General features: G+C 42.1%; 5 protein-coding genes across 9 annotated transcripts; 2 read left to right on the top strand and 3 right to left on the bottom strand.

Annotated features, from left to right (window-relative positions):
* Nucleotides 1-204: 204 nt before the first annotated feature.
* LOC1275719 (uncharacterized) lies at nt 205-5,690 on the bottom strand. 2 transcript variants are annotated; one of them, XM_315003.4, is made up of 4 exons: nt 5,517-5,690; nt 4,193-5,436; nt 1,362-1,540; nt 205-1,289 (listed from the first exon to the last, which is right to left on the bottom strand). In XM_315003.4, coding segments are annotated over exons 1-4 (2,118 nt in total). In that variant the 5' UTR covers nt 5,519-5,690; the 3' UTR covers nt 205-596. The 2 variants fall into 2 exon arrangements, with proteins under 2 accessions (XP_315003.4, XP_001688603.2); XM_001688551.2 differs by having other exon boundaries at nt 4,193-5,459; nt 5,517-5,664.
* A 7,850-nt stretch (nt 5,691-13,540) lies between these two features.
* LOC5667372 (uncharacterized) lies at nt 13,541-14,604 on the top strand. Its single transcript, XM_001688550.2, has 2 exons — nt 13,541-13,806; nt 13,885-14,604. Exons 1-2 carry the CDS (start codon nt 13,610-13,612, stop codon nt 14,213-14,215), a joined length of 528 nt encoding a protein of 175 aa, XP_001688602.2. The 5' UTR covers nt 13,541-13,609; the 3' UTR covers nt 14,216-14,604.
* Nucleotides 14,415-16,269, bottom strand: LOC133391178 (uncharacterized). Its single transcript, XM_061642826.1, has 2 exons — nt 15,947-16,269; nt 14,415-15,834 (listed from the first exon to the last, which is right to left on the bottom strand). The coding sequence occupies exon 2, from the start codon at nt 15,830-15,832 to the stop codon at nt 14,789-14,791; it is 1,044 nt and encodes a 347-aa protein (XP_061498810.1). The 5' UTR covers nt 15,833-15,834; nt 15,947-16,269; the 3' UTR covers nt 14,415-14,788.
* A 399-nt stretch (nt 16,270-16,668) lies between these two features.
* On the top strand, nt 16,669-19,140 carry LOC1275717 (arfaptin-2). Of its 4 annotated transcripts, none has more exons than XM_315001.4 (4): nt 16,669-16,825; nt 16,962-17,797; nt 17,869-17,976; nt 18,047-19,140. In XM_315001.4, the coding sequence occupies exons 2-4, from the start codon at nt 16,973-16,975 to the stop codon at nt 18,089-18,091; spliced, it is 978 nt and encodes a 325-aa protein (XP_315001.4). In that variant the 5' UTR covers nt 16,669-16,825; nt 16,962-16,972; the 3' UTR covers nt 18,092-19,140. The 4 variants fall into 4 exon arrangements, with proteins under 4 accessions (XP_315001.4, XP_061498813.1, XP_061498812.1 ...); XM_061642829.1 differs by having other exon boundaries at nt 16,682-16,825; nt 16,966-17,797; XM_061642828.1 differs by having other exon boundaries at nt 16,693-16,857; nt 16,966-17,797.
* A 6-nt stretch (nt 19,141-19,146) lies between these two features.
* Nucleotides 19,147-20,932, bottom strand: LOC1275716 (protein arginine methyltransferase NDUFAF7 homolog, mitochondrial). The gene is made up of 4 exons (XM_315000.5): nt 20,491-20,932; nt 19,739-20,413; nt 19,484-19,663; nt 19,147-19,419 (listed from the first exon to the last, which is right to left on the bottom strand). Exons 1-4 carry the CDS (start codon nt 20,857-20,859, stop codon nt 19,240-19,242), a joined length of 1,404 nt encoding a protein of 467 aa, XP_315000.5. The 5' UTR covers nt 20,860-20,932; the 3' UTR covers nt 19,147-19,239.
* Nucleotides 20,933-26,322: the final 5,390 nt, after the last annotated feature.

Genomic DNA, 26,322 nt, shown 5'->3' with positions numbered 1-26,322 from the left:
AGCTCAACCTCCTCATCAGCCTCGCCAAAAAAGTAAATAAGGTAAAATAAATAAAGTAAATAAAAAGTCTTATTACATATATGGCATGCGGTTGTATCGTGATGTGCGTCAGAGCTTTCTACATTTTTTGTAAGTGATACTATTGATCGATATGTCATCGAAATTAAAATCAAAATTAATACAACGAAACTTGAAACAAGAAAGTCAGATGTTACAACTAAAAGAATGTTCTTTATTTGTATTAATTCAGAAAAGATTTTACGTTGCATAAATATGAGTTGAAATTAAAACGTTGAGATAAAACTAAGCGCCCTCTGTATACGATAACTCCTACAGCTAGTGTGTTCTAAGCATTGCATGATGTAGAAATGATTCCATATTCATTATTGCAATCAAATTTATCGTTATAATACAGCCGAAAAAAATTGTCACGAATTTACGAGGTTTTGTTGATGTACATGTAATCATTCACTCCCTGCGCTCCTAACAAGAATACATACATTTGTTTGCATTCAATCAAATCAGCCGAGTCGCCATGATGTAGATGCTGTTTAAAATAGGAATTTTTCGCGTACAAATCTTGACAATGCTCCTTTTTACATGCCACCCGTTGCCATCGAAGGGATCACTCCTCGTGGAGGATAACCGTCGGTCCGAGGCATGGCTGTCGGGGGTGGGGCAGCATACTGATATCCTACCCCAGCACCATACGGCGCAGCGCTCAATGCCATTCCTGGATGAGCATACGCGATGGCACTAGGCATTGCGGGAGTGACGGGCAGTCCGATGGCAGCACTGGCCGGCACTCGAGAGCGATCCGACTCTGGACGCCGGGCAACTGATCCTTGGGCGGGGTAGCCACTGGCCCCATAGTGTGCTTGCGGCTGGCTCACGCTTCCATAATGCCCTCCGTAACCACGGTCGTCGCTTCCGTAAGCAGCGGGAGTGCCACTAGCGCCATATCCGTTGGTTCCCACACCGTTCGGTGCACGTGCCACTCCAGTCGCACCATAGCTGGCCCCAGACCGCGAACCTCCATCTCGATGATCACGATCGCTCCGACCAAAATCGTCACGACGTGGATATGAGGCACCACCGCGACCGTCATTGCCATTGCGGTATCCACCATCATTTGGGCGTCCCGATCTCGAATCGCTGAAACGGCTACCGCCTCCCATTCTTCCTCCCATGCCACGACCACCGCTCATGTTTCCGCGCGACCGACCACCACCACTTCCACGATAACGACCACTGCCACGTGCATATTCATGCAGCTCCGGGTTGATGTACTGCAGTAGATTAAGAAGTTTCGAGAATTAATTAACGTGTAGTCGGAGAAACTTGAACGTGGTCAATTCTACCTGATTAGCATCCTGCAATACGGTGATGAGATCAGGTGCCTTGGACGAATTGGCCGGAGTAAAGAATGTATATGAAGTTCCCTTGTTAGTGGATCGTCCCGTTCTACCGATACGATGTACGTAATCTTCGGTGTTGTTCGGAAAGTCGAAGTTGATAACGAATTTCACATCGTCCACATCTTTGAGAATCGATCAGGTTGAAACGCAAAATAGAATGTTCTGTATTATAATATGATTCGTAATGTTGTTCTGTTCAGCTGCTCCTGATACTGTGTAATTCAGAACATCAGCTAATACGCGCCACCAAAGTACAGACAGCAATAATAAAACCATCAAAAAACTATACTCAAACTACACAACATAAAACTACGGAATTGGTCAGTCATTGCAATTACACATGAATGCAGTACAAACTATTTGCTTTCCAGGAATTGGTAGCATATCTGCCATTTTCTGCAAAATACCGTTTGTGAAAGGAAGAGAATGAAACGAACTCGCCGCCGTTTAAGAAATGGAAATTTGACCATTTAACCCCTATTTAACGTATCGCAGTTGCCAGCACATGGAGCAAGGGGAATCGCATATTTAAAAAAAAATCGTTAGAAGGCTAAAAACAATCTGTATGGGACACAACCAATATGTTTCTTGATTCCTCGCAATTAAATTATATTAACTATCTCGTCTATACTATAATTATAATTTTAATTACCGTATTTTAGCGTGCATAACGACCCCCTTTTAGGTCTAAAAAGACAAAAATCAGACTAAAGGGGCCGTTATACACAGGAAGTAACTTTTTGATTACACCTGAAACATTACATTCGATTACTAACAAAGATATTCTGACGAATGGGAATTCACAAAGATAATTCTAGAAAAAGCAAAGGGTGTTTGCCGAGGAAATGCATAAGGAAAAAGACAGAAGTTTGGAAACTAAGGAAACAATTAATCTCACTGGTTCATTAAAATGATGATTAATAACAGCTTTTCAGGGTGGTCGTGATACACGCTTAAATACGGTGACACCAAAAAAGCCTCGCAACCAACCTAAAAGTAAACTGCACCACGTGTAGAATCATTGTTGCGAAGGAATTAGATGCCAAACATGATCAGTAATTTAATGCAAAGTTCTAGAAACGATAAAGTTGTCCAAAATTCATAAAAAATGCGTGCGACCCCATCTGGTTCCAACGTGTCCTTTTCTGCGTTAACTAATCTAATGCGCGAACAGTTCCTTGAAGCAATATAACACTCTAATTATATAGATATCACACTTATTGCTTATACACAACTGCATCAATTCAGTCCAGCAAGCAATACATTACTTCTATGCTGTTAATTTGGTTCGATATATAATCAGAAGCCTTAAATTTCACAATCGACGAAACATTTCCAAAATAGCGAACAACCATAAACGTGTGCAGTGACGAATTCAGATCGTACAAGCCCGTACGATTGATCACAAATAGAAGTAGAATTCCTGGCCTTTTATCATACGGTCAACAGTTGATAGAGTTGTGCTATAGAGGAGATGGCCACTTACCTATTCTTGGTTGACTGTCATCCAGGCTGTCATCCTAAATATGCCATCTCCATCCATCCCGCGCAGATCTCGTCAACGCCACTTGACCGTATTGATAGGCCCTAACACACGTCTACACCATATCAAGTAGCATGATGCATCCGTATCTACTTGCACGCCGCCAATTAACTCCCGTAGCGATATTTCGGAACCATTGACGAAGTCGCGATGCCATCGAGCTATATTGGACGACGATCGCGTTTGTTATAGACGATCGGATGATTGCTAACACGACTGAACTCGGCCTTAATACAATGGTACAAAAGAGAGCCCTGCTAGGAACTGGCGCGCATTACGATTACGAACACATCTCAACAAAACGTAGCAATAGTTATCATAAGGTGAACATATCGGTGTATGGGGACGAATTCGCTAGATTCCCTTCGAAATCCACACACACACACAAAGCGATTATTGCTGCACTAGCGAATTTAGTTTGAGATCCGCTCTATCATGATCCAATAGAACGATGACTATCTATGCATTGCTGCGATAGAGTGACAACTAACAGGGGCACTAGGCAACCTACACCTCGCGTGCGAATTCACATAATCAGTCCCGAATGGGCACGCTTTGTCAGCTAATATGGAAAACGCACTGCGAAACGTGAGCCCGAGAGCGAACACTCGACGAACGGAACCCGATTTTTACGAACGGAAACACAATGCTTCGACAATCATCTATTAACCATGCTCCGCCAGCTGATGCTTTCTGGAAGAAGAAACAAGAATAAACGGAATATGTGCTAGCATATTATCGATTGTCTAATGCGAAAGGCTAATCTGTGCTTCCGTCCATGTGGCTGCTGCAACCTCTCCGGGCGCCGATAGGTCCCAGCCAGCCCTGGGATTCCGAACGTCGAGGAGAACGGGGACGAGTTGAACCATTCGTACATCGGTGCCGTGTCGAGAGTTAGATTGTCGCTAAAGTTAAACCCACTAGAATTCCAAATTCATGTCTCAAACAGTGTGCAATGAGTGTGTGAGCGAAGCAAGAGAAACCTCAATGCTAGCGCCTTTGCGATGTACAACGACTGACCCAATTACTTGCTTAATCGACGTTCCAATCCAACAAAAGACTGAAATGCCCGGGACGAACACACGCTCCACTTCGTCCCGGGCTACACAGCACTACCCAACATAAGAACAATTAACGGAAAAATTCAAACTATCTGTACAAATATGGATACACATGTATCGGAATGGTGCGATGCTGCTCCCAAAACATCCTACCGCACAGTAATCCTCACCTAGACCGCGAGAGGCCACATCCGTGGCGACCAGGATGCCGTTGGTCGAGCGGCGGAATGTGTTCAGTACGTAATCGCGATCCTTTTGCGACTTGTCACCGTGTATTCCGTCCGCCCGCCAACCCTGCCGGCGGATCACGTTCACAATCTTGTCCACCTTGCGCTTGGTCTCCACGAAGATGATCGTTTTGCCGTCGTTCTGCGACGAGATCTGCTCCAACAATTTGAACAGCCGATTTTCCTTCTCGTACTCCTCGCAGCAGTCGATGATTTGCAGGATGTTCTCGTTCGCGGCCAGGTTCAGCGAACCGATGTTGATCTGTATGTAATCCCGCAGAAACTCTTCCGCCAGCTTGCGTATCTCCTTGGGCCAGGTAGCGGACCACATCAGCACCTGGCGGTCGGGGCGGATCTGCGAAATAATCTTACGTATCTGCGGCTCGAAACCCATGTCCAGCATTCGGTCGGCCTCGTCCAGCACGAGGTACGTGCAGCGACGCAGATTGGTGGTTTCGCGTTCGAGAAAATCAATCAACCGCCCCGGCGTGGCAATCACAATCTCGACCCCGCGGCGCAGATCGCTCTCCTGCGGGTACTTGGAGGCGCCGCCAAACACGCACGTATTATAAATGCCCATGCGACGCCCGAAATCGTCACACACCTGCTTGATCTGCTGGGCCAGCTCACGCGTCGGGGCCAGCACGAGCGCGATGGGACCGTCGCCCCGTGCGATCCGCGGCTGGTTGCTGATGTGCACCAGGGCCGGCAAGATGTAGGCCAGCGTTTTGCCACTGCCCGTCTTGGCAATGCCGACCATGTCGCGGCCACTCATGGCAATCGACCAGCCGACCGCCTGAATGAAGGTTGGCTCCTTAAACGCCTGCCGCTGGAACTCGTCCAGCATGTACTGCGGAAAGCCACTCTCGTGAAAGTGCATAATTGGGGCGGGCACATCCTTCCCGTACACCGTAATCTCGTTCTTGTCCAGGTACTGGTTCACCTCGGCCCGCGAGCGAGTCAGGACGCTGCTAGCGGGTTGGAAGAAATTTTTCTGAAACGCTTCCAACTTTACCTGATCCCACCGGATGCTGCGCAGGTTTTCCCCGTTGCGCTCCATGCGATCGAAGCGCTTCTCGACGCGGCCACCATTGCGATCGTTGCGACGCATCAAGCTAGAATTGCCACCTCCGAAACTGCGGCTACTCCTTTCAGCGCTGCGGCTGTCGCGACCTCCACGACGAATCCTACGAGAAATGGCAGGGGCAAACTGTTACTCGCAACGCTGCACCGCACTCGCCACTTCACCGCCAGCGCAAAAACTTACATCTTTTAGCCCCTATTTCACACAAAAAGCACTGAAATATTGCGCGAGTAGCAAATCGAAAGCACAGCTGGCTGCCCCGAGACAAGATGGCGTACAATGAAGAAAATCTTTTGTTTTGTCCACAACTCGCTGACGTTTCGAGCGCAACGATTTGACGCTTGGACAACTGACAGCACCAACACAACCACACGCCGTGCTAGCAGAGTGACCAGAATACCGATTTATCTGTATTCCTACCGATTTTTTATATGCCTACCGATTCACAAATGACCGCCCTAAAACTACCGATTTTCCATTTATCCTACCGAAAATCACAGATATGTGATTTTTCAATCGTTTAAGCTTAATCTGTGGCGCTTGGGTTGCTGTTTCAAGTGTTGTGATATGTTGCGCTACTTAACAACGGCCAACAACGCGGGAAGGGTTTAAGCTTAAGGCCAAAAATACACGGATCGGAATTTCGCGGCCGCGGAATTCCGCCTGCTGTCAAACCCATATACAAAGTGTCAACAGCAACTTTCCCGAACTGTCATATCCATACATTTTTCAGCAAGAGGAATTCCGCGGCCGCGAAATTCCGGTCCGTGTATTTTCGGCCTAAGATGTAGGTAAAAACCGTGTATTCACTAATAATATCCCAAGCGCCACAGATTAAGCTTAAACGACTGGAAAATTTAATATCCATAGAAAAAAATGAAAGCTCCACAGCTTCATTGGTTTGATCAATAGATGGCGTATTACAACTCATCATTATATTGCTATCCTTTTCTTGCAATGTGTTTCAACAAGTTTAATGCAATCATGATCTATATAACCTTCTAACTTTCCGAGCAAAAATCTATATGAATGGTCGTGTGGTCAGATACGTGGGTATCAACACCAACGACCATTACTCAAATCTTACTTGCTTCAGTACTGGTGGTTTCGGTTGGAGTTTAGTATTTAAACAATCGCATCGCCGTTCTAGTTCTAGCGATGCATAACTTCAATGCGAAACCATACAACAATATAGAGGAAATGAGAAAGCTCTCCTCCAAGCGATGAAGCTCAGCTGGTTGGGGTATCCCACCAACAGATAGCGCCACCAGCTTTTTTTTGCTATTTTTAGAATGCATGAGTCGTTTGCCGTCTGCTAAACGAAGTCTTTCTATATTCCGTTTAGGTAGAGTGCTTGAGTCGTTTAGAAGCCGTTTAGTGGTTGTTGGGTGATTTTAGTGAAAAAGAATTCTTTTATTCAGGAATGTGTTGTTGTGTTGTCTGCCCTACGTTGTGTTCTGTTCCATGCGGTTTTCAATCTGACACTTCCCAAGCAGCCGTCTTCCTACCTTTGACATTTCGTTCGTTAAATGTCATTAAGTTCGTTAATATTTTAAATTCGCTAACTTTGACGGTTGATCGTTACATATTCCCAACATACCGGCCGCCTTGAAGTAATGTTTCAATAAAAACATTTTCAACAATCTAATCTTCACTATCTGGTAACAGACACACCCTTGACACAGGTCTCTTGTAAGTTCCCTTAGACGTCTTAATCGTCACTACTCTTACTACCTGATCACTACCTGGATGCACTCCTATTACTCTGCCTAAACACCATTCGTTTGGTGGTAAATCCTCCTTCACAATTACCATCTGACCTATCTCGATCTTCTTGCTTCGTAATCCCTTTTGACTGACATTATGCAACTCACAAATGTACTCCTTCGACCATTGCTGCCAATGCCGTTGCACGAGCTGCTGCAGCTGCTCAAAGTGCTTCAAACGATTCTCGGGTGTTGTCACGTGATTAGCATCTGGTAACGTCAATAGAGCTTCTCCAATGAGAAAATGGCCAGGTGTCAATACGTTGAGCTCCTCTGGATCCTCCGATAAGGGTGTGAGTGGGCGCGAGTTAAGCTGAGCCTCGATCTGTGTCAACACGGTAGACATGTCAGCAAATGACAATCGCTGGGATCCAAACAGTTTGGTAAGCGTCTTCTTAGTCGACTTCACGGCCGCCTCCCATAGCCCTCCAAAGTTGGGTGCTCTCGGAGGTATGAAGTGCCAGGTGATTCCACACTTCATCGTTTCTTCCCTTGTAGTTGCCTGGAAAGAGTCGTCGCTTAACAAACGAAAAAGATCATTAAGTTCACGCTGCGCTCCACGAAAATTCAAACCGTTATCCGTATAGACATCACTGGGATAACCACGACGCGAAATGAACCGTCTAAATGCCGCCAAAAATGCTGATGTTGTCATATCCTCAACCAGTTCGAGATGCACTGCTTTAGTACAAAAACATACAAAAACTGCTATGTATGCCTTCTGAGATGTTGCTCGACGGTGAACTGGTTTTAAATACACAGGGCCGCAGAAATCGATACCAGTCGTCAGAAATGGCCTGGCTGGTGTCACTCTCTTAACTGGTAGCTGGCCAATTGGCTGCGTAACTGGTGTTGAATTAGCCTTGAAACATGTTAAACAGTTTCGGTGTATGTAGTTTGCCAATATTCTGCCATTTAAAGGCCAAAAATCTTGCCTCATTGTTGCCAGGGTGATGCGAGGACCTCCATGCAGCGCCATCTCATGGTATGCCTTTGCAACAATTCGCGTAAAGTTGCCCTTTGCCGGAATAATCATGGGATGTTTTGTGTTGTATCTGATGTTTGTTTGCCTAAGACGTCCTCCAACACGTAGGACACCTTCATCATCCAGGAACGGTCGCAACTTCCTTAGCTTTGATGTGCTAAGCAATTCTCCCTTTTCTTCTAATTCCCGCATCTCAACATGGAATTCAATTCGTTGTAAATCGACGACTAAACGTCGGATCGCTCTAATAAATTCGTTATATGTAATCGGACCGCTGACTAATGGCTCATTCCTGCATCTTTGAGCAAACCGGATACAATAAGCTGCCACTCTACCACATTTCCAGTAGGAGGAATAGCGATCTAGGAAAGGATGTTCTGCAACGCCCATCGTCATTACAGCCACTTGTCGCTTTCGCTCGAGTTGCGATTCATCGATGTCAGATTTCTCCTCAGGAAATGACCATGTGCACTCATCATTCGAGAGCCAGTGTGGCCCCTGGAACCATTCATTAGTGAGTTGATTAGGTAAAGCACCTCTGGACAGGATGTCTGCTGGATTTTCACTTCCCTTCACATGTTGCCAATGATTTCCTTGGGTTAAGTCCTGTATCGTGGCGACTCTATTTGCCACGAAAGTCGCCCACGTATACGATGGAGATCTTAACCAGTTCAGCACAATGGTAGAGTCACTCCAGAAATAACTTTCTGTTATTGGTTGCTTCATAGCGATGCATGCAGTTTTCCAAAGTTTCGCTCCCAACACAGCAGCACAGAGTTCCAACCGTGGTAAACTCAACTTCTTAAGTGGCGCTACTTTAGATTTTGCTGCAAGGAGACCTATTTTTACTGTGCCTTCGCGATTTGTTACTCGGAGGTAAACGCATGCGCCATAGGCTACTTCGGAAGCATCTGCAAAAGAATGAATTTGCACATTGGTATGATCAAGAAGCATCACATACCTTGGAATCCGCATCTCCTTTACCAGGTACAATTGTTTCTTAAACAATTCCCATTGGTCAGCCAAATCCTCAGGGATTGGATCATCCCATTCCTTTGTGGCTATCCACAAACGCTGCATCATGATTTTCGCCCAGGCGATAATTGGAGCAATTATGCCAAGCGGGTCGAATAATTTGGCTATGAACGAAAACACGTTCCGCCTGGTAGGAGGTTCATTTGACGCATCGTCGAAATCTGTCGCTACTCCTAACGAATCAGTAGTTGGATCCCAATATACGCCAAGCGTTTTTACTTGATCCTCCGGTCCAATACTCACAAGCTTGCATTTATCTTTCTCCTCTGGAGACAGGTTTCGCAAAACCATTTTGTTATTTGAGTTCCACTTCCGTAAATGGAAACCTCCTTTCTCCAATAGTTGCCGCAACTCACTTACTAGCTGGACAGCTTCAGCGTCACTATTTGCTCCACCGATGTAGTCATCCACGTAGAATGATTCTTGTAAAGCCCTTTTACCTAATGGAAATCGCTCTCCTTCATCCGCCGCAAGTTGAAAGAGCACTCGAGTTGCCAAAAAGGATGATGACGTCAGGCCAAATGTGACTCTCTGAAGTTCGAAATGCTTTATCTCCTCTTGTTGAGAAGATCGCCATAAGATGCGTTGCAATGGTGTGTGTTCCTCATGAACCTTTACCTGCAAGTACATCTTCTCGATGTCCGCAATGAGCGCGATGGCATACGATCTAAATCGCACAATTAGATCAAAGAGTGTGTCTTGCAACACAGGTCCATTTAGGAGGCAATCATTTAGTGCAAAACCAGTTGAGGTTTTAGCGGAACCATCGAAAACCGGGCGCACTTTGGTGCTAGCACTGGATAATTTCACAACTGGGTGATGTGGTAAATAGCATGGCTTCACGTTGTCACCTTGTGACATGTCAGGAGATACCTCTACTAAATATCCCAGCTCTTGATACTGCTTTATCGTTGAGCAGTAATTTTCGTATAGTGCCACATCCCTCGACAATCGGTTTTCCAGTTGTAGAAATCTTTTCTTTGCCGTTCCTAAGGACTCTCCAATCCTTTCCCAACCTTTGAGCTTTATGGGAAGTTTTACTATGTATCGACCCGTTTCGTCACGAGAATGTGTTGTAACGAAACTTTGCTCACAATCTTTCTCTTCTTGGGTCAAGCTGTTCTCTGGACACACCTCTTCGATCGACCAAAATCGCTCAATTTGCTCCGCAATACTCACATGAGAACAAATCGCTGATGTTTTCTGCTGCGTTTGCTTTGGCCCAGTTAATACCCAGCCGAACACAGTATAAACAAAATATGGATGAGAATCGTTCATTCTATAGACTCCAGGCCGGCCGCCGTCTAGCGCTAGAAATTCAAAGAAATGCTCCGACCCCAACAACATATCAATCTCTCCACCCTGATGCCATCCAGGGTCTGCTATTTTACCTTCATTCGGAATGCATGCGTTAGGAAGATGTACTGGCTGAAGATTGTGAGTGATGCCGTCCATCACTAAGAATTCCATTCTTCTCGCATAATTGTTGGTCTGCGACGCAACTTCCGCCGTTACAGCTATGTCACTACTGACCTCATGCTTTCCTATACCTGTTAGTTTGATTCCGCTAGCTCGCCGTTGTAAACCAAGCTTTCTACAAAGTTTCTCAGTCAAGACGTTGAGCTGTGAGCCACTATCTAATAGTGCTCGCGTTTGAATGAACATACCGTTCTTTGCTTTCACATTTACTAGAGCTGTAGAAAGCACGCCACAAGAAACACCTGATCTTGTAACAGCCATAGTGAGCGTAGCATTTCCATGATTTGCACCTTGTGCTTCATTGACGAATGTTTCATCAACATTGTTGTTGCTTTGAGCTGATGTGCTAGGCATAGTGTTTTCTGTCGGTAACCACATATGTAAAAGAGAATGATGAGCACCCTTACATGCACGACAACGTACCTTTGATACGCATTGGTTTCGAAAATGGCCTTTTCCTAAACAGTTTAGACAAAGCTCTTTTGCTCGCGCAATCTTGATTCGTTCTTTCACCGCCATTGAAATGAACTCGTCACATTTTGCTGTTGAATGCTCTGCACCGCAAACATTGCATTTAAGCTTTTTCTCACCTGCTGTCACGTGAATCGCCAATTTCGGAGCTTTTGATGTTGGCAACGGTTGGTTTCGCTGTTCTATTTTATCTTCGCCCAAAGCTTCCAAAATTCGTACTTGTCCTCGCAAGAATTTTATTAGATCGTTGTAATTAGCATCATCTTGTGCCTCAACTGTTCGCTCCCACTCACGCTGAGTTCCTTCATCGAGCTTTGATGTTAAAAGCTGCGTGAGCATGATACCCCATGTTGACGGCGTTTCTCCTAACTGTTGCAATAACTTTGTGTGCCTTTCAAAACCATCGATTACAGCGTTGATGTTTGCGGCTGTTGGTTTTTTCATTCTCGGCCAGTTTAGCAACTCATTCGTATGTCTTTTCTTTTGTATGTATGGGTTAGCAAAACGACTTACCACAGCGTCCCATGCAGCATCATAGCTTGCTGCGCATATCGGAAAAGCCTCGATCACTTTTAATGCTTCACCCTTTAGCGAACTCTTCAAATAATACAACTTTTCTACTTTAGAAAGAGTTATGTTGTTGTGCACCATTTGCTCATACATGTCCCTAAACTGTAGCCACTCATCGAATTTACCTTGAAATTCTGGTAGCGCCATTTTGGGGAGCTTCACACCGCCTGTGGATGTGTTAGTAACGTTGCTCATATTCTCTTCCTTCTTTGGCACGTTGCTGCTACGCTGCATTCTCTTAAGTTTGCCTGTTAGCACACACACACGCTCATCGAAGTCGGCAAATATAGCAAAATTTTCTTTCTTGTTGTGCTGGTCGTCAAACTGCCTTATTTCCTTTGAAATCTTTACAAAATGCTCCCAGCACCTCTCAAGACGTTTTAATCGAGCTTCGACTTGTTCCAACTCAACTATTCCTGAATTTTCCACAAATTTTTCTAGTCTTACTAGACATTCAATCAAGCCATCTCGTTCCTCCTTTGCGAGAGCAAGAGCCATTGCACTGTTGTCTATAATCGTGCTATTTTCCGTTTCTGAGTCCGAGAAACCACGGAAACTTTCTTCGCTTGAGGCTTTGGCTTGCGTCATTTTCACTTTTACCAGTAATCCAGGTCCTTAGGCACCATATGTTGGGTGATTTTAGTGAAAAAGAATTCTTTTATTCAGGAATGTGTTGTTGTGTTGTCTGCCCTACGTTGTGTTCTGTTCCATGCGGTTTTCAATCTGACACTTCCCAAGCAGCCGTCTTCCTACCTTTGACATTTCGTTCGTTAAATGTCATTAAGTTCGTTAATATTTTAAATTCGCTAACTTTGACGGTTGATCGTTACATATTCCCAACAGTGGTCGTTTAGGCACTTGGGTTGTTATCCAGTAATCTTCAGATCATCATTTTAATCCAAGAACTGGCTGTCGCGTAAGTTTTTTGGCTTCTTTCTTCGTGCTACGCCTGAGCAAAACCACATACAATTTCTGCGAGATTTTGTTTAAACTTCAAGGCATACTAGATTTTGTTATGGAGCAAACCGTCAAATTGTGTGTCGATGTATTGGTGAGAAAGAACACCATAAGCCCACCTGATATATACACTCACTTTGGTTAAATGGTTGCGTTCTCAACAGTGCTCCTTCCGAAATCTGCCAATATAATCTGGCCACACTGGCCCGCAGGGCAAAAGCTCGCTCGAAAGGTCAATAACCGTCGCAAAACGTCAAAAACGACCGTCGCCAGCGCCTCGAAATCGTTGCGAGTTTCGCTCGCTGGCGACGTCGGTTTGCAGTACATGCGACGCCGGTTTTGACGTTTTGCGACGGTTTTGCGACGGTGGCTGCCAAAAAGCTCGCCTTGCCCTGTGGGCAAAGTGACCAGAAATACTGATGTATATATATATATATATATATCTAGGATTAAAATTTTTTTAATCATTGAACTATAAAACTCAGCCAAACAATCAATTCAATCTAAATAATCCAGCGAAAATCAAATGACAGCACGTACGATAAAGTTGTATCCAATGGAGCACTGCTGCGGCCCTAAGCGGTCGGGTGGAGCCCCGAGAATAAGAACTTGCCACCACTGAGAAAAAAATGTGCATCTTAGTTCTTCTTTGGCTTAGAATTCCCTGTACAATTTTCACATCGACACTTCAGAAAGAGCTTCATTTGTGTAGCCGCTGAACCAAATCTAATCCATATCTTAGATAAAGGATGCATATTCTCGTGAGATGGAACTTTAATTTTGCGCATTAGGTTCCCCCCCCCCCCCCCCCCCCCATCCCACTTAACACTTCTGCTGCTTTTACTTTTTTTAACTCAGTTAAGTGTTGAGTTTTAACCTACCGAAAACTACCGATAAAATTTTGATGCGCCTACCGAAAACCGCCAAAATAATCTGGCCACACTGCGTGCTAGGGAAGCCGCGGCGAAATCAAAGCAAACGTCGGTTCTGCACGGGTAAACAAAACCTGCTCGATGGAGCAAACAACAAACGGCCGAGATGCATCCCCATTAGAGATTCCGTTTTGTGAACATTACAAACCTCTGATTGTCGAGGAAATTGTGCTTGCCGATCATCCTGCTCACCTTCATTATGGGAAATGCTCGGTCATTGGAACGCTTTCCTGTACCAACAACGTGCTTGGGTCGTTGAGCCTGCCTGACCTGCCGGGGTGAGTGTTGTTTTACGAGCGGACCACGTTATGTTCAATCGACTAAAATGTAAAGCTTACTCAATTGCTTATTCGCAGTGCGATGCAGCTTCCTGACGGTGCCTGTGGTGTTGAACTTTGTCTGGACAATTACAGTGGAATCGTACCGCGAGGGAGTCAGGTCGAAGTGACCGGCATTCTTAAACTACGCGATAGAACGACGGAAATTACAACGGATGCAGGTACGTTGCGGAACATGTTGGAAGCGGCAGATGGCATCGTCTTTAAACAGCAGTATGAAGATATGAAAGCAAACTGTAAGCCATACATTGAGGTAGATTATATACGCACCATATCGAATGCAAGGGAACTCATTTCATGCAATCTCAAGTTTAGAAAGCTTATCTTGTTAACCAAAATAGAAATGTAGTAGCAATCAAATAATGGCATCATGTATCGGTACACTTAAATTGTTTGAGACGGATAATATTCTTGAGGAACATTCCGCATGGAACATTTTCATCTTATTACACCACCAAACGTGTAATTATATAAAATATAGATCAAATTGCACGTGAAATGTTGTTTTCGGATGATACCTTACAAAACACACATCAAAACATAGACCATTAAATACCAAAAGAAAGGATATTCTATTTCCCGTCCCTTAACTCTTACGTTCACAAATATAAATATTATAAATATTATAGTTCATAAGCTATTAATGTTGCATTGATCGTATTTGTTCTTCATTCCTGGAGACATAAAAAAAATAATCACCTTGAGCATATCGTGAAATAAATTGTTCACAACCGTTAATTATAAGTATTGCTTCTTTAAGGTACTTCAATTAATTACTTCAAGTAATATTATTTGAATAGTTGTGGAATGCAATATTCTAACGCGTTGTAATATATATAATATATTACGCTACATGTTATGCTAAGAAAACTAATAATCTCACGTTCACATTTCCTCGATCACGAAATGGAGTTTCCCATTTTCAATTTTGTATTGTCTCAAACATAACGTGGCTCCACATTAGCTGGAAGCATCCCTCGCTATCAGTCGGTGTTATAAGATCCTGGCCATTTTCTATCGCTGCAATAACCTCTTCTTCGCTGTTTGGGTTTGCACGGTTGCATATCTGCTTCCAGCTGCTAAAGAGGGTTTCGATTGGGTTCAAAAATGAGGATTGTAAAGGTAGGTACATTAGCTCGTCTGGGCCCTGTTCAAACAGACTTTTCGTCTCTACACTCGTATGGGTCGGAACGTCATCCATTATGATAACAGCGCGTGGAATGTTTATCAAACGTAATTTTACGATCAATTCGTCTATGAATGCACTAAATACGCTTCTATCGATGGCCCTGTTACGGGTAAGGTAATGCAATATGCCAAACCGGTTCATGGCGCAAAGTACCGTTACGTTGCGGATTCGTATCTCTGGCATAATTTTAAATGCCCGATTTCCTGAGCAAGGTTTGGCTCGCATCACTCTGACGCTGATCTTGAATGCTTCTTCACCGATGAAAACGACGCTATTGTCTGGTACGTTAGCAGACATTGCAGACAATGCATTGGCATATTCCTGGCGAGCTGCCACAATGTCCCCCTCATGTTTCTGATCACCATGCAAATGCAGTCTTTTTAAGGAGTAGTTAAAGTCACCTACTTCTTTTGCCACCGTCGATCGACACACTCTAACTTGAAATTGTTCCAAAATTCTGTACGTTATCTTTTCCAAAGATGTACTGCAGTCCTCATCAATCCATCGTTTGATTTGTTCCCGGATCTGTGGTGAAATCTTTTTCTCCATTACCTTTCCGCGTGGTTCTGCCTCCACTTTCATCGTTGCATGATACTTCCTCAGCACATTGTACACTGTAGTTCTCTTGATGTTCAACGATTTAGCAATCACGGAAACGCTGCTGCCCATTTCTCTCGCCTGTACAATGCGTTCCCGATCCTCGTTGGATGTTGTTTTCAGCTTCCTTGTTTTCAGCATACCCAGCACATCTTCCTCCATACTTTCCTGATCGGTCATGGCTGCATCGTTTGAGAAAATGAATTTACAATAACAGAACTCATGTTTGATTTTTTGTTGTTTGTAGATTTTTCGAAGGTTAATAAACTGCAAAAGCAAAAAGTGAAAACTTGCCTAGCGAAATGTATTTTACGGGAACGCTACCAATACACCTGCCACGAAACCCTTTTGACAGTAATTGTTGGAGTTTGCGTGATCGTACTTGATCTAGTTTGGTGGGGGCTAATATTGTGCTGCACTTAGCATGTATTTAGAATGAATATTTCATTGTATTTTATTGCACGTGAATTGTACCAATCACAAACGCCAGCAAAATTACCAGCTAAAACGGCACAAGGTCTTTTTTACGAAACACAATTGCCTAAGACACGCAGCAGCACAAATTCACGTTCCGCAATGCAAGTTGTTGCAAGTTAATTGGACAACCCTGACTTCGCCAGGTGCTATGTTTAGTGTGGCGAAAAACTCGTAAACAAATTGACATTTGTTGGTATTGGTGAGTTGTTGACGCGGACAGTGGGATGTCTATCAAACATTGTATTCAGCTTATTTTTTTTAATTTTTATTGTTCTTCTGCCGGTAAATATCCTTCAGCTAAGTTTAATTTTTCCCAACATATAACTAATCACGAGGTATTGCGTATGTGTTTCACATCCATTTTATGTTTCAATATCCAAATCTTCCATGTTATTTAGAAATATTAATTTATCTTATGATTAATTTTAGGCAAATGATGAATTATTAAAATGAACTTATTTATTTTTATGTTTTCTTTAGTGTTGTTTTTTTTTCAATTTTTCAAACAATTTTATAATATTTTACAAACGTCATCTGCGTACCATGAAATATGTCCGGTCGTGGTCTTAGTGCGCAGGCGTCAGCTGGAGGAGCCGTGAAAGAATGACGTTTGTCGTGAAGTATACACAAAACGAAAAAAATCTCATTTTACTGTGATTTTCAACCAAAAGCAAATCGGTATAACTAAAGTAGAAGGTAATTAAAACAGCGACAGTGCCGCCGAAGAGGTAGTACATTTTAGTTGGAAACATTATTGTAGCGCCATAAAGCGCTCCAGCACGCACTAATCGTTAACGGGTCGATTTGTGATTCTTTGTTTCTGTTCGCCCAGACAGGAAGTAAATGTACGCTACAAACATGAACAAATCGAACGAGAAAAGTATACACGAAATGTTGAAAAACACTCCGTCCATGAACGATAGCACTGATGTGGTTCACACCGGTTCTGAGCAGCAAACGATCAAGCACTCGACCACGCTGACCCTGCGAAACGTTAGCAACCACAGTTTATCGTCGCCAACCTCGGTCAGCCTGGAGGACGAGTCGGCGTACATTAAGAACGGCTCCTCGAAGCTCGATACGTTCCGCAACTGGAGCATTACGACGTACAAATGCACCAAACAGATTATGTTGGAGAAGCTGGGCAAATCGACGCGCACGGTCGATCTCGAGCTCGAGGCGCAGATCGACCAGCTGAAGGAGACGCAGAAAAAGTATCTCAGCATATTGCGCCTGTCGCGCGCCTTCACGTCCCACTTTTACAACTGCATGCAAACCCAGAGCCTGCTGTCGGAAACATTTGCCGACCTGGCACAAAAGAGTCCGGAACTGCAGGAGGAGTTTCTGCGGAACGCCGAAACGCAGCGGATCCTGACCAAGAATGGCGAGCTGCTGCTAAACGCGCTGAACTTTTTCATATCGTCCATCAATACACTGTGCAATAAGACGATTGAGGACACGCTACTCACCATTCGCCAGTACGAGCTGGCGCGCGTAGAGTACGACGCTTACCGCGTGGACATGGAGCAGCAGCGAACGAGCGGTAGCGAACCGCAGCAAAAGTATTCGAACGATGAGGTGCAGAAGAAATACGAAAAGTGCAAAGATCAGTACGAAAAGTTGCGCTCGGACATAGTGGTAAAAATGCAATTTCTCGAGGAAAATAGGGTAAGTGGCCGAATGCCGTGTGAACCTAGGAACCAGATTCGGGATTTCATACACGTTTTCGTTGATTTTAGATTAAAGTTATGCACAAACAGTTGCTACTCTTCCACAACGCTATAGCCGCATACTTTGCCGGAAATGCGAACGGACTGGAAAAGACGTTACAACAGTTTAACATTAGCGTGAGTATTCTAGCCGACATGTTATATTTGTGTTGTCTCGTCTAATCTCTAATTTACTTCTTGCTTGTAGCTAAAGAGCCCAAATTCCGTCACCAGTTCGTGGTTGGAACAATAGACTGCAACGCCGCTGTCCCAAACCGTGGCGAGCAGATAGATGCATCATTGTCATTTAAAAAGTATTTGATCTGAATGTGAATTTCGGTTTTTTTGAGCATATGATCGGACGAGTGTCGAAGCATTCTTGTCCAACCAGCACCCAGAGCAAATAATCGATCTGCCTTACTTGTTGTAGTGGTGAAAGCAGTCCTAGCAGCAGACGGGGCTATTCGACGATTTTTAGATTTCCATTTTTTGAGATTCCCTTGGTCTAGATATTACTTAAAAAATCATTACAACTCTCGTGATTTCACATTATTTAATTGTCGGTATATTTATAAATGCATTATAGCATTGCACAACTATTTATCTTCCGCCGGTGGAAAAGGTAATGATTATTGCAGAGCAAATACTTCCTTTTTTATGTACTAGTCACTTTTAATGTCCCTTACAATCATACTTCACTCAAGGCGGTTTGTTTCGCTTTTAGTTCTCTTAGCGATTCATTTTTGTTTCTTGTTCCAATAACAAAAAGCGGGTACTTTGGAAGGTTTGGGATGTAATCTGTTGGCGTCCTTTGGCCCTTTACAATGAGTGCGCATAGGGCGCAGGAGCTTAGGCAATGCAAGTTGAAGTGAAAGGCAATTGTCATCGATTCGGTTTAGGTTAACGGTAGTCACACAATTTAAAAGCACTAACACCGCGCACCGTGAACGGGGTAATGGTAGAATGTAAATGGTACACGAATCTCACACCAAACTATACACATTCAGACAACAACAACACGATCATTGGCTTGGAAGCGTGTAAAATAAAGAGATTACTGTAAACAATAATCTCAGAACGCATCACAGCAGCAGCAAAAACAAAAGCTGAGGGTACGTTTGATTGGGGTCATATATAAATTAGAATAATGTGAAGCTTGCATAACGTGACTGTATAAATGGACGAAAAATATGTTCGATGAATTGATGCAAGATTGGTCGAAATGGTATTTTTGTTTTCCATGTAACAAAATGTAACGTAAATAATAGCTTCTCAAAAATTAAATAACTAAACTGAAAAAAACCAATGTTTTCAAATGCTTTTTCGTTTGTTTATTTGTTGTTCAATTCTTTATCTACAAAATGCAACTGTCCGACCCGGATACGGAACGAAGAAACAGTTTTATTTTTTACAATCGAATCCCACTACTTTGTTTGATGTCTTCAGAAACTCTTTCAACGTTGACGGAAAGACGGATAACAGCTTGAAGCGCTCTCCCATTTTGGATGGATTGGTAAGCTCGTCGTAACCGTCCGACAGCATTATCCGATACTTCTCGTCCTTTGCTGCACTTAGCAGACTCTACAATACGCGTATCTTTGTTGTAATACTTTGTTTCGAGTGTGTTTGTACAATTTAAGCTTACCTTTAATCGAGCGGAACCTTCCATCGCTTCCAAAAATGTCCCCTGGCTAACAGGCCCCAGTGTTATGGCTTTATCGTCTTGTTCAAGAAAATGTTTCAAGAATCCGAAATCGACATCAACCGTCAAGTCGGCACTTCCAGGATCTTGCAGCGGATCGTGCAGTTGATGACTTTTAAACGACTGAAAGATAATGAATCACAGCACAAAAGAAAAATATTAAAATGCAAAATTGCGTAACTACTCTCGCACACTTACCCTCAGTGTATCCGTTTTGTCACCTTCATGGCCATAGTCGATTATCAGCCCGAATCCCCCATGCCCGTCAATGCGTCTCGCTATGTCCTGTGCGATCTGTTCCGTCTCAAACGAGACCTCGACTCGATTTCGATCCCTCAAAAGTGACTCCTTTCCATCGAATCGCTTCCCAAACACTACTGAGTACGGCGTTGCCCTGTTCGATTGTATGAAGCGAAAGCTCGGTTCCTTTAGCTCTGGATTAATATCCACCAACATTTCCTTCCACGAAGCACCGCCTTCGCTCGCTTCCTTACAGAACACGTGCACTGGCAGCGCATCGAAGAACTCGTTTGCCAGGATGATGGAAAATCCCTTCGGCACTTCCACGACATCTGTGTACCATCGAATATTGATACCGGAGCTGGCAGTGCCTTCCTGTACGTGAGGTTCACTTTGGTCCGCCGGTGTACGGTGGGCCATCCCGTTGCAAAGCTTGGCGGCCTGAATTCGCTGCAAATTGGAGCTCATTTCCACCAGATGCACACTGACTCGATCTTTTGACAGCCCGAATCGTTCGAATACGCGCAGCACATCGTGCATCAGCGTTCCCTTGCCAGGTCCTAGCTCGATGAGCTGTATATGGCCATCATAGTTAAATTTTTGTAACTCATTTATACACCAAATGGCTACCAGCTTAAGAGGGTGAAAAAGGAAAACATTGTTATTTACCCAATCGTCGCAAATCTATTTGTTGAATAAACCCGTCTTACCTCGCCGAAAATTTGTCCAATTTCCGGCGCGGTGATGAAATCTCCAGTTGTCCCAAACACATTCTCCTTTGTACAGTAGTATCCAGCCGCTGGGTTAAGCAAAACTTCTCGCATATAAGTGGCCACCGTCATTGGCCCGGTAGCTCGTATCCGGCCGTGCAATGCTTCGGCCAACGTTCTTCGGTCGGAATTGCCGGCAGGTTCCTTCGGTGGATCACGCCGCAGATTTTTCAGTTCCGTTATTGCACGTCTGTTAACAGCTTTGTAGCATTGTGATCGAGTAAATACACGACCCGGGCCGCTGCCAGCAATATTTGCGTTTAGCAAGGTTTGCAAAAGTGTTTTTGAACAGCGACGAAAAGAATTCATCTCTTGCGCGGTTTCACTTGTTTACACAGATACATTTGTTATGACATTTGCAGCAGGCGTAGAGCAGGCGTGTGCATGTGGTAGTGCGTACAGGAGCTGATTTGTTTGTTTGTGTATGTGTGTACGGACTTGGTTATGAATGAAGAAGTTTTACAACTAGCAGTTTCATTGAATATAGTGTGGGTGCAATTAAACTGTTTTTTTTTTACAATTAAGTAGTGTGTTACAAATGTCAGTTAAAAATTAAATTTAAATTTAACCTCTTCATTTTGAAGCAAACTTTACTTTAAGATGATACGGCTTGCAGAACATGTTGTACATAAGCTCAATGATACTTATCAATGAAGCTCCAAAGAACAGTCCACCGATTCCGCCCAAAGAAACTGCAGAAAAGCAGTAATGTTACTGCCTTGGTTAATTTTTGAACCTCATTTCTTACCAACGAAATCCAGCTTATTTCTGATAACTCGCCTTTGGTAGCGGAAGATTGGAACATTCAGCACTTCCAGTACAACTTTCCCAGGCTCGGAGCTAGATGCGGCAGAAGAGTAAGTTTCCCTGCACATAGAGCCGTACAGTTAGTATCATAAAAGAAATAACAGCAAATTTACCCACCCAATCACGTGAGTTTCCAAAGATTCGCATGCTTGCATACACGACTTTTCCTTGTGTACCGTGTGCACGTGCTTGGTGGATTGCCGCACATTGGCTTGTAACGGGAATGAAGCACACTTTTAATGTTGCTGAGCAAGATAATATGTTACAAATCATTATTCAGTCAATATTTCGTACCTTTGTTAATGCATAAAAGACCCTTAAAGTCGCAGTAAAACTCTTCATCTAAAAATGTGTAACAAAGGGGATAGAATTAGTAAAACAGCCTAGACCAGCAGAGTTTGTACATTAGCATACATTCTTTCGGTGAGGTCGGTATGGTACAGTTGCACAAATTCAATTCCAAGTTGATTCGATTGTACAGAAAACACTGCGAAAAGCTGTATGCGAGAGTTGGCGACAGCCTTTCCTCCGGGAATTTACATTTGCGCTTGTCGATCGGCTCATCCTTTACCTCGGGCTTATTTACTGTTTCGGTAATCTTGGGCAAACATTTATTACTAATCATTACAAAATGAACTATTTTGGCATTAATAAATCGATTTTACCTCAAGCATAAAATGGGAGACCGTGCCGGATTTCCTTAGCGCAAAGAATGGTTCCACAAAATTAGGATAATCTTCAGGGCTGTGGATGTACATCTAGAAAGGTAAAAAAGGATTATTTACAGATACATTTAATTTTGACAATTACTTAGATATTTCTTTTAAGTTACCATATAGTTTATACTGTCATAGTTTCGATAGCGAAATTCTAAACTTCTTTTACGAGTCCACACGTTGAACTTAAGTGGCAAGTTATCGAATTTTAGCTCACTGAAATGGTAAAGGTATTATTTGTATTACTATTACTACTAGTAGTAGAAATAGTAGAAGTAATAGTAGTACTACTACAGACTACTTACTGATCGAATATACTATTTGCCGTAAAACAGTTGCCCATCTCGGTGAGAGTGTAGCGAAAAATGTGGTTACAATCAAAGGACTTTCCGACAAACTTCACATCGAAAAGTACGTCGTTGCAATTGGAAGGAAGAAACTGAAAGAAACAAAAAAGTGTATTTATTTTGGTATGCGACAGTCTAACATACTAACTATCTACGTACCCTGTTTTTCATCACTTTTAGATTAAGATTACAAGTACTGTTGAGACCTTTACATATTGCGGTAATATCTTCGTCGAGATTACTGTTCGGGTTGATAAATAGGTATGTTTGAGCCATTTTTGGCCACAAATAATCAGTACTGAAATATTATAACACAAAAACTACAATTTACAGATCCAACTACAACATTATACCGTTTCTGCACTAAACCTTTTAGCGGGTGTAAAGTTAGTAATCTTCCAATGTTCCTTAAGGAAGCTGGAAATTTGATTAGTACGCCCTTTGGCGTAGCAGAGCGATATTGCCGGAAAGGTGCTGTTCCAGCGAAGGTAAGTCGTGTCCGGATTAACACTAATTGTTTCATCGTACGTATCGATTGTAAACAGCAGAATAAAGACCATCGATGCGAATGATCCGCATAGTACTAGGACCCAAAAACTTCTGTAAGGTACAAAAAAAAACAACACTTAAACGGATGTGAGTAGTTTGTTTGCGTTAAGTTTTCCCACAGTCCACTTGCCTTGCATAGCTGTTGCAGCGTGTTCCAAGATACTTCATACCATTGATAGTGCTATTGTCAGCCGCCTTACGCAAACGATGCTTGATTAGCAGTTTATTTTTTAGCGTTCCTTCAATGGTGTGCATTTTTACTGTTGGAATAGGGCTCCTCTGATTTACTTGTCTTAGTTTAGTTGAATTATGTGCCCATCTCGCAGCAGTTTGTTCAGTTTGCGCAACAGCCTGAATGTTTTTCAAATACTTGGTCATAATGGAACGATAATGATCTTCTAGTATATAATTCTATATACTATTCTATTTAAAATTCTATATACTATTCTATATTCTATTTAAAATCTGTAAAACGTCCCAAATACTTAAAATAAAGCGCATGGGATCCTGTTGGACAGATTCTGAACAGCCGATTATATGGGACCTAGTTTTAGGCGGCAGGTCACTTTTAGAGAAATAAGCTGACTGATTGAATATGCATGATTTTAATTTATAGCTAACCGGTACATAATTCGTAATGAACTTTTCTTGTTACGCTTGCCCTTTTAAAAGCTAAATCGTATAATTTGCTAATCATTTGACCGGTCGTCCTTATGTTACGTGTAACATGCAAGCAAGCAGCATTTTGAGGTCTTCCCTGGGTCAGCGAATATCCTTTATTTCATTTACACTACACGACTTGAACTTGCTGTTTGCTGTGTGAATCAACTTGTTACACAATAGTAACAAAATGCCTTTCTGAATGAGGTGTACTTAATTTTTTTCTCACGTCCTCCATGAGCCATACAAATCAAGAATAATTTTTTAAGTTTAGAACACCACTGAGCAATGCAATATACTTTATTATCGTTTAAATTAGGGCAAATTTTCCTTTGGTTATTCGAAAACAGAAACTACTCCATCCAAATTTAACACAAATAAATCATAAAAACATTTAATAAAAATAGCAATTTCTACAAATAAAGCAATAAGAGCATTGGATTGTCATTAGAGGGCATCCATAAACCACGTAACAACATGCCTCCTAGTTTAGTAGTAAATGAGTGCTTTAAAACGAAATTCTATTTGATCGGGATTTTATTTTCTTCTCTAATGATGTTTGTTTCTTTTTTTATTTCAGAATCCAACTTAATGTCTATTTCACAGTTCAATTTTTGCTTGATTTTTTAAATTACTGGAAGATTCCTACTATAGGATATGTTAGTACATTAGTATACATAGTAACTGTTTTTAGTCCATGTTTTCCTATATTGTATTCAAGTTGTAAGCATTATAAGTTTATTTAGGCTTGGTTAAGGTCGCTTTAAGGCGTTCTTACAGTAACATTTACTCACTTATCCACCAACCAGGGATCTACAAAGTCGGGTATTTTCGATTTTGGGAAAAAAGCCATGGATATTTATACTCGGTAAAAACGGTATTTTCACGCATATCAAAATGCGTTTTTTTCAGTGCTAGGTTTAATATTGGCACGGACATTGAAAAAACTAGAATATCGCTCTCCTTATTTACCAGTAATATATATTTCAATATAACATTTTCATTAATTACATTATTCAAAATATTAAAACAGCAAACAATATAAATCTATTAGGACATACATGAGTATTCTGAAACGGATCAAATGTGGCCATGAGATTCTTCTATGTGGCCCGTGAAGGAAAATTAAACCTTTATAATAATGAAGTTAAAATTACAAAACTTGTATAAAAAAGAAATCTGAAAAAGGAAAAATCAAACAATGAAATTCTTTGATTGAATCTGAGTTTATATTTCCAATAGGTGCTTCCAATAGGAAGTTTTGGAGTATTTAATCTGTGAAGATGAGTGTTAACAAGTATGGATGCACGACATCTTCAATAGAAAAGTAAAGGAGTTAGATCACAGTCGTTAAATATAAAATATTATTTATTAGATATTAAGGTAAAAAGTATTATTTATTTGACTTAACGGCGTATATGTACATAGACAAGTTTGTTTTATAAAAACATTCGAACAAAAATCTGATATATGTTTCAAGAAACGATTCAAAATTCCATTCAAAAGAAAATATCCAATATTTACAGACCAATACTCAAAAAATAAATAGCGGGTAAGAAGTTATTTATACCCCAAAACACTGCCAGCAACGCGTGCTTAATAGATAGGTACACTTTCAAAAGCTGTAGTCAGTTAGTTAAGTTAATATTCAAAAAAAACACAAATTTAAGAGATTTTTGGTCACATTACATTCCTGCAAACTTAATTAATTACTTATTGGTTAATGTATGCTGCTGCTGACCTATAGAGACTTCCTACACTTATTTAAAGCAACGCAACCGAATAATCAGTTCTTGCTACAGGAAGACTTGATTATGACTTGATATTGAGGAAGAGGGATAATTGTGAATTGAGGATTATTGAATATAAATTTGATGGCATACATACATTCATAACCGATATTTATTGGGTACTGTCTAATAGGTTTAGGGTACTGTCTAATTAGATTTTCCATTCGAAAAAGTCGTGTATGATATCCAGTAAAATAGATATAGTAAAGGGTTATACTAAAAGTAAAATAAAAATGCAAAAAAATACATAAAAGTTAAATCGAACCATTTAAGAAAGCCGTATTTCATCCTCTTTCGCTCATAGTGAAGCTATTTGTTTTCTTTTTATTTACTTTCTCATATTTCATAATTATTTGCCGCGTCAATCTGTTTGTTGTTTTAAAAAGACAAATCCGCTACCCTATCAAACCCTTGGCAGGTCGTATCCAAGTCACACAATGAGCAACCTACAACGAAATCTGGCAAATATGCGCATCACAAAACTATCAAACATATGTCCAGCTGAGCTGGTGGATTACTGACTCGAAAATAGTACCATTTATCTATGCCAATAGATGGATAAAAAACAATTATAAATAAACACCGTTTTCAATCCAAACTAACACCACCTACTCGTAGAGCGGCGTTAGGCATTCCCCTCGTGCGGGAAGACAATTATCCTTTTTTTCTTCCCTCGCAAATTATACTATTCCCCCTTGGCAAAGCCTAACCAAGAGCCTTTTTTATGCACACATACAAGCTACGGTATGTTACGGTCGGGAGGATAATGCCACCCCGTTCCGTTTAACCATATGCATTAGAATTGGTTGCGCTAATAGAATTTAACGCATCTACCACACTTTTATTGCAGCTCGTTCAATTGCTGTGGGTACTTCTGCTTAATCAAATCATTAGAAACTGATT

Source organism: Anopheles gambiae, chromosome 2, assembly GCF_943734735.2.
Source record: "Anopheles gambiae chromosome 2, idAnoGambNW_F1_1, whole genome shotgun sequence".
NCBI classification, from domain to species: Eukaryota; Metazoa; Arthropoda; class Insecta; order Diptera; family Culicidae; genus Anopheles; species Anopheles gambiae.
This window is presented reverse-complemented; position numbering and strand designations above follow the sequence as displayed.

Bases quoted from the DNA above. Each gene is read 5' to 3' on its own strand.
- LOC1275719 (XM_315003.4), bottom strand. The intron at 1,541-4,192 runs GTGAGGATTACT...CGATTCTCAAAG, and splicing joins TGTGGCCTCTCGCGGTCTAG to ATGTGGACGATGTGAAATTC. The intron at 1,290-1,361 runs GTAGAATTGACC...AATCTACTGCAG, and splicing joins TATTGCAGGATGCTAATCAG to TACATCAACCCGGAGCTGCA.
- LOC5667372 (XM_001688550.2), top strand. From the start codon at position 13,610: ATGGAGCAAACAACAAACGGCCGAGATGCATCCCCATTAGAGATTCCG. The intron at 13,807-13,884 runs GTGAGTGTTGTT...GCTTATTCGCAG, and splicing joins AGCCTGCCTGACCTGCCGGG to TGCGATGCAGCTTCCTGACG.
- LOC133391178 (XM_061642826.1), bottom strand. From the start codon at position 15,832: ATGACCGATCAGGAAAGTATGGAGGAAGATGTGCTGGGTATGCTGAAA.
- LOC1275717 (XM_315001.4), top strand. From the start codon at position 16,973: ATGTACGCTACAAACATGAACAAATCGAACGAGAAAAGTATACACGAA. The intron at 17,798-17,868 runs GTAAGTGGCCGA...CGTTGATTTTAG, and splicing joins AATTTCTCGAGGAAAATAGG to ATTAAAGTTATGCACAAACA. The intron at 17,977-18,046 runs GTGAGTATTCTA...TCTTGCTTGTAG, and splicing joins TACAACAGTTTAACATTAGC to CTAAAGAGCCCAAATTCCGT.
- LOC1275716 (XM_315000.5), bottom strand. From the start codon at position 20,859: ATGAATTCTTTTCGTCGCTGTTCAAAAACACTTTTGCAAACCTTGCTA. The intron at 20,414-20,490 runs GTAAGACGGGTT...CACCCTCTTAAG, and splicing joins TTGGACAAATTTTCGGCGAG to CTGGTAGCCATTTGGTGTAT. The intron at 19,664-19,738 runs GTAAGTGTGCGA...ATTATCTTTCAG, and splicing joins ACAAAACGGATACACTGAGG to TCGTTTAAAAGTCATCAACT.